We start from the raw sequence: 13,757 nt of genomic DNA, 5'->3' as shown, positions 1-13,757 counted from the left end.
CTGTGCCCATGGTCAAATCAGTAGGACTGGCAATAATGGGTTGGGTGTTGACGCAAATCAAAATGAAACAAATTTCATTTAAAAAGTTCATAAAACACATGACAGTTAACATTTTATGTATGCAACTACAACCTGTGCCTAATTTGTTGGTTTTTAATTTGTTGGTTTTTGAGTACTGTATTGTGTCCACTGACTTGGTGAGTCGGTCAAGTGCCTGGGCGTGAATGTTGGCAGGAGCGCTAGCCAAGACCGCCTCTTGCTGTGCACACTTCAGACACAAGCCGGCCACACGCGGCGCCTCATTGGCCTTCAACGCCACCATCTCTTTTTCACTTTGTCTCAGACAGGCCATCAGCTCTTTGCATTCCTTCTGACTATGCAATAGATCCCTCCTGGGTGGTGGAAGCACGAGAGGATGATGAAGGTAAGGCAGGAGAATTGGGTGGCAATAAAAATAGAGAGACCAACCTGAGGGAGATGACCTGGGCCTCCAATGTTTCAAACTGGGCCTGATGCATAATCTTTAGTTCTTCCTGACAAAAACAAGCATATACTTAACATCATTAGTATCCCTTTTATGACTATTACTACTGATAATATTCATATTAAATAAAACTAATGATTTTTATTTATTTACTTTTAATTATTATTAATTATTTTGGGGTAAAGTTTCAAAGTAGATTTCATAAATGAACGTTTTTTTTTTTTTATGTGGTAGGCTAAAATACCATACGTAGAATCATTGTAGAAAATCTTTTTTTTTTTTAATTTCCATACGAAATAACCTTGTATTAGACAGTTACAGAATATAAAGTGTATCACAAAGTGAGTACACCCCTTGCGTTTCTGCAGTTATTTATCTTTTTTTGGGTCAACACTGACAAAATGACACTTTGACACAATGAAAAGTAGTCTGGGTGTAGCTTATATAATAATTTATTTTCCCCTCAAAATATAGCCATTACTATCTAAACCCCTGGCAACAGAAGTGAGTACATCCCTTAGTGAAAGTTGTCAATATTAACATACAACATTTCAACTATCAATATTTTGTGTGGCCACCACTACTATCCAGAACTGCTTTTACTCTCTTGACCAGAGCTTCACAGGTTGCCACCAGAATGCTCTTCCACTCCTCCATGACGAGGTTGCAGAGTTACTGGATATTTGAGACTTTGCGCACCTCCACCTTCCTCTTGAGGATCCCCAAAAGATGTTCTATTGGGTTCAAATCTGGAGAGATGCTTGGCCAGACCATCACCTTTACCCTCAGCCTCTTCAGTAAAGCAGTGGTAATCTTGGAGGTGTGTTTGGGGTCATTGCCATGCTTGAACACTGCGACCCAGTTTCTGGAGGGAGGGGATCATGCTCTGCTGCAGTATTTCACAGTACATGTTGGAGTTCATGTTTCCCTCAATGGAATGTAACTCTCCAACACCTGCAGCACTCATGCAGCCCCAGACCATGACATTCCCACCACCATGCCTGACTGTAGGCATGACACACTTATCTTTGTACTACTCACCTGGTCGCCGCCACACATGCTTGAGACCATCGGCCACCATAGCCACTGTGCTGCAGCTCAATTTCAGAGTGTTGGCAATCTTTTTTTAGCCTTGGCAGTCTTCACGTATCGCAACAATGCGTCTTTTAAAATCCTAAGAGAATCCTTTGCCATGTTAGAACTTTCAGTGACTAGTACGAGAGAGTGTGAGAGCTGCACTACAAATCTGAACACACCTGCTCCCTATGCACACCTGGACCTAGTAACACTTATGAGTCACATGACATTTTGGAGGGAAAATGACAAGCAGTACTCTATTTGGACATTTAGGGATGTCGTTTCTAAGGAGTGTACTCACTTTTGTTGCCAGGGGTTTAGATATAAATGGTTATATTTTGAGGTATTTTGAGGGGAAAATAAATCACCTGTTATATAAGCTGCACACAGACTACTTCTCATTGTGTCAAAGTGTCATTTTGTCAGTGCTGTCCCATGAAAATATATAATTAAATATCTGTAGAAATGCCAGGGGTGTACTCACTCTTTTGATATACTGTAACTACTAAATAAATGCCTAATTAGTTAAAACTACAGTATACGTACATACGACAGAAGGGGAATGGAAAATGACTAAAGGAACACAACTTTATATGATACTGTATGGGTAGGACAGATCAGTCTTATCCTCTCCTCCTTAAAGGGGGATCCTACCCTTCTGCTGTCCCTTCTCTGACCCCCCCCCCGCCACCCATTTTTTTCGTTGCTTGATTGGTGGGCGGATGGAGGGTGTCATCTTTAATCAGCATTATTTTGTTCTTTTTTAATATTTATTCGTTTAGAATTATTACATTGTTATTTTCTATCCATATTATAAAGGTGTTTAATATTTTAATGTCATATGAGACTTTTTTTTTTTAATATATGTACATACATGACATACATATATATACATAGATACAGATATATTCAGTATAATTTAGGGCTGTATAAATAAAGTTGGCCTGACAATAAAAGTTCATGGAGTACTCTATTATAGGAGTGCTCCATTTGCTGTGCAGTGCCTTTTTATTGAAATTCACTTTGCAGTGAATTGGGATCAAGTGTCAATCCTTGAGAAAAAAAAAAAAAAAAAATCTTATATTTTTCCGTGTAATAAGGCTACATTTTAACTTCTCAACACACAGGATGAAAATATGAAATGTATCATCTTGTACTGGATCACATTCGATTTTGTACAAACTCAATGTATTACATGTCTCGCGAGTGTAAACAATTATACATTCACATGGCGAACATAAATTATTATACAGCGGTGGCCAAAAGTATGGGCACCCCTGCATTTCTGTCAGATAATGCTCAATTTCTCCCAGAAAATGATTGCAATTACAAATGCTTTGGTAGTAATATCTTCATTTATTTTGCTTGCAATGAAAAAATACAAGAGAATGAAAAAAAAAAAAAAAAAAAAAATCATTATCATTTTACACAAAACTCCAAAATGGGCCGGACAAAAGTAGTGGCACCCTCCGCCTAATACTTTGAGGCACAACCTTCAGACAAAATAACTGCGAACAACCGCTTCCAGTATCCATTAATGAGTTTCTTATAATGCTCTCTCTTTTGTGTTTTTGCATTGCAAGCAAAATAAATGAAGATATTACGACCAAAGCATTTGTAATTGCAATCATTTTCTGGGAGAAATTGAGCATTATCTGATAGTGACCTATATTGCTTATGAGACAAATAGTTCCATGTTTCCGTGGTGTGCTTTCAACTTTTTTGGTCACATGACTGTTGCCTGCCATATATTCATTCAACTAAAATCATAATACAGCACAGCAACATGTATTAATTCAACTAAAAACATAATACAGCACAATTAGTTGCGAAAGTTTATAAGGTGCACATGCTTGTGCAGGATTTTTTTAAGAAGCAGGTGCTCTAACCTTTCTGTATATTTTGACTGTAGAATACAAGAGAATCTTTTTATTAGGACACCTGGAACAACTTCATTTAGTAAGTGATAGTCTTTTTTTTTTTTTAGATGACAAGGGTTTAAATAAATTACAAATATTATTTGATTTCATTGCAACATAAAATTCTTGAAAACCTATTTTTTTTACCAAGCAGTTTGGAAATGTGTGGGCGTCCTTAGGAGACTCATCCGCATGTTTGGCTTTGAGCTCGGCGCGCAATTTCTCGTTGTCTCCCACAACCACTCGGATGCGCTGTTTAAGTCCCTGCTGCTCTTCCTGTCACACACATACCCACACACACAAAACTGTAAAATAAAACCAGCTGAACACACAGCGAGATTTTAGCACACACACTTTGCAGAACCGGACTTCAGCCTCCAGGTGCTGAATATAGTCTGGCGGGTTGTGAGTCACTGGGACCAAGTCCTGAAAATTAAAAATGATCCAAAATTAAAAGGACATGATTATACCTATACTGTACATAAATCTAAATGTTTATTGTATAGTATTCACATGAATGCATAAGTACATACAGTAAATAAATGCTTCGAGGTATTTCTTCGAAAATATTTAACTCTATATTAAATATCATAGCAATTTCATATACATATTAGGGGTGCACGATATTCATTTTTTGAAACCGATACTAATATCGATAACTTCCTGCTCCTCAAAGCCAATACCGATAATAAATATATAATTTTAAAATGTATATTCACCTGAGTTTTTGAACACCTGGAGGTTAAAAAAAACTAGTAGTGGATTCAACATAGATTTGCCTTTGACCTAACCATATTTTTCATGATATGAACATCATTATAATGAACAAAACCAAAGACAAGAACAGTCTTGACTTCAAATAAAGTGCCAATATGTATTTTTTCAAATAAATATAATTTGAGTCAGTCACAATCAATTAGTCAATGGGATAGGGATGGGAATTGATACGATTTTTACGATTCCGATTCCATTATCGATATTGCTTAACGATTCGATTCTTTATCGATTCTCTTATCGATTCTAATTTCGGGAAAAAGAAGAACAAACATTTTGACTTGCATCAAGTTTGTTTAATCAGAAGTCACAACCTTACAAACTCACAACGAGGTCAAAAGAGGCCCAAAGCCTCAATGTTAACTGTGGCAATAAGTGGCAAATGCACAAGAATGTGTAACATTTTACTGAAACATTTTTCTGATAGAAATAAAAAACATTGGTATATTTTGGCATATAGGTCGTTGTTCTGCCTTTGGCAATGTCCCCAAACTTTTTCCTGTGAGGGCCAAATAACCTTTCCCTTCTCTGATGAGAGGCCAGGGTCAGTTTGTAACAGAAAAAGTGTGACGATTGCAGGAGTGCGTAAATGTAAAAAAAATATTGTTTTTCAGAAAGCCACAATCAAATAACCCTCTGTGGATTCTTCACGGAACAAAAGTAAATAAAATAAAAATGATAATATAATAATAATAATAAATAATAACAGCACTATTAATTAAATAGATAATAACCAAATAACCCTCTCTGAGTTATTCACTGAAAAAGGCCAGGAAATAAATAACACTTCTGAGGGAGGGAAAAAAAAAAAAAATTCAAAATGCTCTCTGGAATTGTTCAGTGGGCCGGACCAAATATGGAGCCGCGGGCCGTAGTTTGGGGACCCCTGTTTTTATTTACCAGTATATTGAAATGCATGCCTTTTAGTTTTTATGGTGCTTTCACGCTCAAGTGGTGGTGCCCTTGCGCTTCCTCACGCGAAGAAGAGCGCAATCACGTGAAGAAGAGCGCGCTTACACGCGAAGTAGAAGAAATGCCGTATCCAAGCGAGTTAGTGAGAAAGGGAAACACTGCCACGAGACTACGTTCTTTGTCAATGTTTGTAAAATATCTACAGAGCCAACGCCTGTATGTATCATCTTCTGTGTTGTTGTTGTGTGTTTCCACTCGCGATCGGACACTTAAATCCAGTTGTGTAGTGGTTTAAACGATGTGCTAATGCTAGCGAACGCATGCTAACTGTTTGTTATTACTGTGTTAGCAGCTAATCATCGCTGATTTACGTTGATGCAAACCTGTTTGTTATTGGGGACGAAATTGATTTGTTTCATTTCTATTTTTAGTTTCAAGTGTTGGTTGAATAAAGTCAGCAAATTATACCAACGTCTTCTGCATCGTCATTTGGGAGTTTAGCTAGCTGTGTAGCCAGGACTGAGCCTTAGCGTCTCGGTGAGGACAGTGCAGTCTATTCCCTCCCGATGCAGTTATTTCCATCTCGCAATGACTGCAGGTCACTTTGTTGTAATTTTTCCTCGTGAAGTGAAGGCACACTTTCGAGCGTTCCAACCTGCGTGCTGTCATTGTTATGTTTACGGCAGCAATGCTCGTGCTAAACCATCATAACCTTTCATTTTCACCCTTTTTCCTGGTGAAGTGTAGCCAAACTTTGGAGCAAGTGGTTCTTGGCGCCATGCTAGTTTGATGCGTCTGGACAACAAGACACGTCACGACGCAATATGAGTCTTTAGGGATCGTTAAAGGGATCGTTAAGGCTTTTTCTTTTTTTCCTTTTTCTTTTTTTTTAACCCGTCCTGTTCAGCTGTTTGACACAGAGAATGGAAGTCTAAGTGCCCGGATTCTGAACAGTTTTAATGTTTCACATTGAGAGTCTGACATACTCCCATTGTGATCATTCAAAATACCTTTTTATTATGACAAAGCAGCGAACAGGAAGGGATTATGGGGGGACAGAAGAAAAGAAATACAAGAGAAGAAAGAAAAGAAACACATACACAAACAACAACAAGAAATACATTGAACATCTAAACTAGTTACTAATATGCTGGTGCTATCGTCAGCGAGATGTATTTCCGGTTTACACCATGTGGGGGCCTATTGGCCAGTGAAAGAGGAGAATGGGGGTGGGGGTGTCTATAAGACTATAAGCTAAGTGATTGAAAGGGGTAGAGTGTACACAAATCAGTTCTGTGATCTAGAACCCAGTAATCGTGTGAATCTCTTATGAGTGTAAGCCCGTTGGCGACCAACCCTACGCCGCCGCATCGCCAATCCCGGCACCGGAACCCCCAACCCGAGCATGCCCTACCACATCCAGCAGCACGCAAGCCCCACCGGGCGCGCGACAGCCACGCAGACGGGCGGAGATGTTGTGTTTATTGGGATGACGTAATAATTCCTATTATCGGACCAATAATTATTGATAATATAACACATATGAATGTACAAATATGAAAATATCAATATGAAAGCTGGTGCCATATAACCTGACCTTTGAAGGAGAGAGAGGTGCGGGTATCTCCTTTCCCTGCTTCAATAGCAGACTCTTCAGTTGATTAACTATTCAGCAGAAGACACACACAAACACAAAAAATGATTGCGAGGCTTTACTACCACATACACTTATTTGGCATCATCTTGCGGCATCGAAATGCAATTACAAACACTATTTTGTTAGGTCAATGGATTTCCTCTATTCACATCAGTGCTTGGGTTCTATTGCTGTCACTCTAAAAATAATACAACAGGTGGTTACCAGCTTCGCTCTGCTTCTTCTGGCTCCATGCTGGTTGGTCATTCTCTGTTGTGGAGGCCAGGGTGCCAAAAACCCCACCGCATCTTACCGCCTCTTCCTCCCCATTGTCATCGTAGTGGAGCTGCTCCAGAGCACCTTTCAACAGCTTCGGGCTTTGATTCGACCGGACACAAGCAGTTGTCTTTGGGAGGGAGGTAGGTTGCACTGGCAATTGATGACAAAGGAAATGAAGATAAAACCTGCATATAGTGCTTTTCTTATTTCATACATATGTGTATATATACTGTATACAGTATATGATGGAAAACAAAGGCAAAACTGAAAAAGCAGTTTCTGCTCATGCACTCCTCTTTAAAATAAACTGCTGCATTTTAAACCAAAACAACTGTTGTGTTTGATAGAACAATGTGTTTATATGCTGCCATATCAGATTCATGGTGCATTAAGCCCCCGAACTATTTTTAATTTGTCCGTTTTGCCCTGGAAACCCCCGTTTACAGACGTTGCGCAACCGCTTTTGTTTCAACATAGCCATAAAAAGGTAAGTAATCGTATTTAATATTCGAAATGGGTGTCATTTTCCGTTTAGAATCAGTAATTGATGTCTAATATTTAGTTAAAAAAAAAAAAAAAAAAACGACTTCAAAAAATTATTCACTCGCATATTTTAAACTTTTAAACAAATTACGTCACAATGATAAAATTAGCGTCTGTGAAAAAAAGTCACGGATATCTACCTCATAACTATCGCTTAATTTTATTTTTTTCGTTACGGTCGCATTTTCCCCAATATTTTAGATAATAAATAATCGTTCCAAACAAAGAAAAAATTTTTTTTAAAAAAAACATTTAAATGGGTAAAGATATGAAAATGAAAATCTCGACCACTCCATGATGTCTGCGATTTCTGCATCGCAACCCTTATTATATTACCATGTTTCACCCATAAATTCTCCCAAAAATCCAGCTGTGGCCATTTACAGCTGTGTCTTGACACTCTGTGATACATGCTACATGGAGTTTTGGAGCGAAAAGAGGTAATAGATAATATCTCGTTAAAATCGTGGCGTCTTTAATTATGCTCTAGCATGCTCTCTGGTCCAGTTAGGGTTTTGCTGTTTATTTATTTATTTTTATTTTTATTTTTTTTTAAATACCCTCCTGTTCAAAAATTTTCTCCCCCCAGAATATTGAGATTTTAAGCTTTCCAATGATGTATCACACGTGCATATAGGACAATTCTGAAACTTGGCCAAATTGGGGGTCTCAGAGCGGAACTTCAAGTCACTTGAGTGTTTTCCGCCATACATATATATATATATATATACACACATATATACAGTGGGGAGAACAAGTATTTGATACACTGCCAATGGGTTTTCCCATTGGCAGTGTATCAAATACTTGTTCTCCCCACTGTATAATAAATCTAATAATGATGAAATGATTAACAAAAGTCAACTTTCTTTTTAACCAATTATATTAGAATGCATTGTCCCTGACACCCCCCCTTTTTTTTTTTTTTTTTGGTGTAGAAAGCAGCGAGCAGGAAGGGATTATGGAGGGACAGAATGGAAGGAAGCAGGCACAAGAGGAAAAGAACAAAACAACAAGAGATGTATTGTTACTCGCCTATGCTACCGATGAACATAGTGGTGCCATCGTTACCTGATGATATTTACCCATGGACACAAGGAGCGTTGATTAAAAAAATTAATTATCTGGTCTTTGCCTTCTTGGCAAAGCCAGATAATGTTATGAATAAAAATATTTAAAAAGTAGATTCTGAGATAACGCGATGTCACGCAATTCTCATATTAATTTAAAATCCTTACACCAATGTTTTAATGGAAATAAACAATTAAGTGGTTGCATTTCTAGTCCTGTCCAGTAGTTGGCAGCGCGCAGCAGCATTGCTTTGCAGTCTGCTGAAGTCACAACATTAGACTAATCCGAGTAGAGATTTGTGTACATCGCCCGATAGTTTTTGCTCGGATTAGTCCTTTTATAAATATGAACTTTGGACTCATTTTGGCTTTAACTGCAAAAACAGAGGCATGGAGTATTTAGGATATTGCATTTTAGCAGGTTTGGACTAAAGCAGGTTTGAAATAAAAAATATTAAAAAAAAGAAGAAAAAAAAAAAAAGAAAAATGTTATAATGAAAGCCATATTTTGTTCAAACATAAGAACATTTTTACTTGCGTGCTGGTTGAGGTTTCAGGAATACGTTGATTTAAATGTATGTCCATTTTGATTTGTTTTTTTTCTGAAGTGATATACAAATATCGCAATTATCGTCTTCAAATGTACTATCGCAGGATTCAGCAACCCCGGTCCTCGAGTGCCACTATCCAGCTTGTTTTCCATGTCTCCCTCCTTTAACACACCTGAATCAAATAATCATGATCGTTATCAGGCTCCTGTTGAGCTTGCTGCGAGGGGTATACTCACTTTTGTGATACAATGTAATGTCCCTTTTGGGCTACTTCTACGTGCAAGCCATACACCCACTATTTTAAAAATATCACTTTGCATGCACACGAAAAATCTTGATTTGCAAAAAACAAACAAACAAACAAACAAAAAACTAGATTTTACAGGGAAAAAAAAAAACGAAATTCCCCTTAGTATTAAGCACCCCTAAACATGCAATTTATTTGTTGACCAGTAATAATACCACAACAAGGATTAGTACACTTTTCATTGATTACATGCCCTGGACATCATGCTTTAGTGTGCCTTGAAAAAAATGCCATTACTAAGAGGTAGGATAACCATTGCAATGAAATATACTTACAATTTAGACCTAAACAACATTACAGAGGAAGGCCAGACTCAAACCCCAAATTGTGAAGCACACGCTTAACCACCGTTTCAACGTGCTCCAAAAACACAACCATAGTAATAATCATATCCATACAATCAAAATGAAACATCATTAAAATTATCAAAACAAGTATAACTGCATCCCATTTCAAAAGCTGCTGGTGTACCTAAAACTAGTGTTCAGTGTATTCTTTAGGCTCCAAATAAGCAACAGGTGGTTTAACTTCAACCTGGGACTAATCAGTAGTCGTTTAAACTAATATAATATGATTTGGTAATATAATTAGACCAAAAAAAACAAAACAAAAAACCCATGAATAGTTTAGATAATCACACAGTAATAATTAAATAAATCTACTGGTTTAGGTGGCAGCTAATGGGAATCTAATTAGCAACGTTAGCAAGGAAATAGTGTCCACTCACCCCTCAGTTCTCTCAAATGAGCACCCGGGTACTCGACTTCTTCCTTGTCTGACTCAAACGTTTGCATTCTAGCACTTTAATGTCGCTGAGTAAACATCATGATTCTTAGACATGCTATTTGCTAACCAAGCTTCACACGATTAGGCAGCGTGCATAGCAACTGTCATATTTGGAGTGCTTGTTTTGTTTGACTTGTTTGTGCCGAAGTGGAGGTTTATAAATAGTTTCCGATGACCGCCCGGCCTGAGAAAACGACTGTTGCACTGTAAACCAAAACGAGTCAACCCCCAAACCGACTGCATTCAAATGAATGCTGGGAGTTGTAGTTAATATTGGTTATAACTCGCTGTAAACTAGTGCATGTATGCTATGTAAAAATAAAAATAAATACATTAAAAATAATAATAATAATTTTTAAAAAACTCCAAAAATCCAACAAATACAATCAAATCTTCTCAACATTTCAATTTTACGACGAGAACTAAAGTAAATTCTTGTTGTAAATTGTTTATTTTATTACAGTTAATTATTACTTTTTAAATTGTAAAATAAAAACAGACAGGATAGAATAGTGATAACGCAATACCTCAGTTTTGTTGCATTTTTATACAAAGTAAAATAAAATACTAGAAAATGAAATGAAATACCATACATCAATTTAATGTGTTGTAGGAGTAATAATTTTATTTTTATTTAAATTAAATATTGATTTATTTTAATTAAATGAGTGTAGTACTTCATGTGTGTAATACAATATACAGTGGGGCAAATAAGTATTTAGTCAACCACTAATTGTGCAAGTTCTCCCACTTGAAAATATTAGAGAGGCCTGTAATTGTCAGCATGGGTAAACCTGAACCATGGGAGACAGAATATGGGGGGGAAAAAGAAAATCACATTGTTTGATTTTTAAAGAATTTATTTGCAAATCATGGTGGAAAATAAGTATTTGGTCAATACCAAAAGTTCATCTCAATACTTTGTTATGTACCCTTTGTTGGCAATAACGGAGGCCAAACGTTTTCTGGAACTCTTCACAAGCTTTTCACACACTGTTGCTGGTATTTTGGCCCATTCCTCCATGCAGAGCTCCTCTACAGCAGTGATGTTTTGGGGCCGTCGTTGGGCAACACGGACTTTCAACTCCCTCCACAGATTTTCGATGGGGTTGAGATCTGGAGACTGGCTACGCCACTCCAGGACCTTGAAATGGTCCTTACGAAGCCACTCCTTTGTTGCCCTGGCTGTGTGTTTGGGATCATTGTCATGCTGAAAGACCGAGCCACTTCTAATCTTCAATGCCCTTGCTGATGGAAGGAGATTTTCACTCAAAATCTCTCGATACATGGCCCCATTCATTCTTTCCTTTAAACAGATCAGTCGTCCTGGTCCCTTTGCAGAAAAACAGCCCCAAAGCATGATATTTCCACCCCCATGCTTCACAGTGGGTATGGTGTTCTTTGGATTCAATTCAAAATTCTTTCTCCTTCAAAGACGAGAACCTGTGTTTCTACCAAAAAGTTCTATTTGGGTTTCATCTGACCATAACACATTCTCCCAGTCCTCTTCTGGATCATCCAAATGCTCTCTTGAAAACCGCAGACGGGCTTGGACGTGTACTTTCTTCAGAAGGGGGACACGTCTGGCAGTGCAGGATTTGAGTCCCTGGCGGCGCATTGTGTTACTGATAGTAGCCTTTGTTACTGTGGTCCCAGCTCTCTGTAGGTCATTCACTAGGTCCCCCGTGCGGTTCTGGGATTTTTGCTCACTGTTCTTGTTATCATTTTGAGGCCACGGGGTGAATCTTGCGTGGATCCCCAGATTGAGGGAGATTATCAGTGGTCTTGTATGTCTTCCATTTTCTAATAATTGCTCCCACAGTTGATTTCTCTACACCAAGTGTTTTATCTATTACAGTTTCAGTCTTCCCAGCCTGGTGCAGGTCTACAATTTTGTCTCTGGCGTCCTTCAACAGCTCTTTGGTCTTGACCATAGTGGAGTTTGGAGTGTGACTGACTGATGTTGTGGACAAGTGTCTTTTATACCGATAATGAGTTAAAACAGGTGCCATTAATGCAGGTAACGAGTGGAGCCTCGTTAGACCTCGTTAGAAGAAGTTAGACCTCTTTGACAGCCAGAAATCTTGCTTGTTTGTAGGTGACCAAATACTTATTTTCCACTGTAATTTGGAAATAAATTATTTAAAAATCAAACAATGTGATTTTCAGTTGTTGTTTTTTTCACATTCTGTCTCTCATGGTTGAAGTTTACACATGTTGACAATTACAGGCCTCTCTAATCTTTTCAAGTAGGAGAACTTGCACAATTGGTGGTTGACTAAATACTTATTTGCCCCACTGTATATATATATATATATATATATATATATATATATATATATATATACTAGTATATACTGTATGTGTACAGTGTATCACAAAAGTAAATCCACCCTTCGCATTTCTGCAGATATTTAAATATATGTTTTCATGGGACAACCCTGACAAAATGACACTTTGACACAAAGAAAAGTAGTCTGTGTGCAGCTTAAATAATAGAGTTAATTTATTTTCCCCTCAAACTCAAAATATAGCCATTAATATCTAAGCCCCTGGCAACAAAAGTGAGTACACCCCTTTGAAAAAACGTCCATCATAAAATGTCCAAATTGAGTACTGCCTGTCATTTTCCCTCCAAAATGTCATGTGACTCGTTACAGGAGTGCTGTCAGCATTGCTGCAGAGATTGAAGAGGTGGGGGGGTCCGCCTGTCGCTGCTCAGACCATACGCCGCACTCTACATCAAATTGGTGTCCACAGAGGCGTAGCAAGGGTCCCTGGGGGCCCCAGGCAACAAGCAACATGGGGCCCTTCGAGCGTGTGCAAGTAAGGGGGACAGTATGACTTGGAGCAATAGAAGAAAGAGTAGCAACACAAAAATACCACCAACTGATACGGAGGTATATACCTTTGTGTGAAATCAGTAGTCAGATTGGCCCTACGACCCAACAAATTCAAATTATTCCGTAATAACCACTGATTGGTGGACTACCGACCGAAATGAGTATTAAATTTGCTAATAAAATTGTTTAGGATTATTTTAGATGCATATATGTTGTATTTTTCTTATAGAGTATTCGACAAGGAATACGATAGACCCATTAAAAGACTTTTTGGGAAAAATCACCATTTGTTTAAATAGTCACATGAATAATGAGGTGGCCTGTGAAAATCAACATAAAACAACTCGACAAGGACTTTCGAGAGAGTACTTGGTGAGTCACTCTTAAAGCAATCATGTGGTTGTAATAGCAGATTGGACTTCCTTCAACATGTGTAATCTATGTGACATGGGTAGTGCTGATTGGGATTGATAACAGAATCATTGCATAATCTGCCAAATGATTCCATCGTCTTGAAACACTCCCTACACTTGTCGCTGCGACAGTGCAGTAAAGATGCGTGTGCTAAATCTGTTG

At 38.0% G+C, this 13,757-nt stretch overlaps 1 protein-coding gene across 8 annotated transcripts in view; it reads right to left on the bottom strand.

The window, feature by feature from the left end:
• The window catches only part of sdccag8 (SHH signaling and ciliogenesis regulator sdccag8), a 95,560-nt gene extending 85,111 nt beyond the window's left edge, over nt 1-10,449 (bottom strand). For all 8 annotated transcript variants that reach the window (XM_057848436.1, XM_057848431.1, XM_057848435.1 and 5 more), the window contains exons 1-7: nt 10,280-10,449; nt 7,028-7,231; nt 6,764-6,831; nt 3,835-3,906; nt 3,628-3,756; nt 469-533; nt 195-392 (exon numbers count right to left, since the gene is read on the bottom strand). In XM_057848436.1, the coding sequence (XP_057704419.1) occupies nt 195-392; nt 469-533; nt 3,628-3,756; nt 3,835-3,906; nt 6,764-6,831; nt 7,028-7,231; nt 10,280-10,346 (803 nt within the window). In that variant the 5' untranslated portion in view covers nt 10,347-10,449. The remainder of the gene's footprint in view (nt 1-194; nt 393-468; nt 534-3,627; nt 3,757-3,834; nt 3,907-6,763; nt 6,832-7,027; nt 7,232-10,279) is intronic.
• Nucleotides 10,450-13,757: the final 3,308 nt, after the last annotated feature.

Source organism: Corythoichthys intestinalis, chromosome 10, assembly GCF_030265065.1.
Source record: "Corythoichthys intestinalis isolate RoL2023-P3 chromosome 10, ASM3026506v1, whole genome shotgun sequence".
NCBI classification, from domain to species: domain Eukaryota; kingdom Metazoa; phylum Chordata; class Actinopteri; order Syngnathiformes; family Syngnathidae; genus Corythoichthys; species Corythoichthys intestinalis.
Note: the sequence above shows the minus strand (reverse complement) of the source record. Positions and strands in the feature narration are given on the sequence as shown.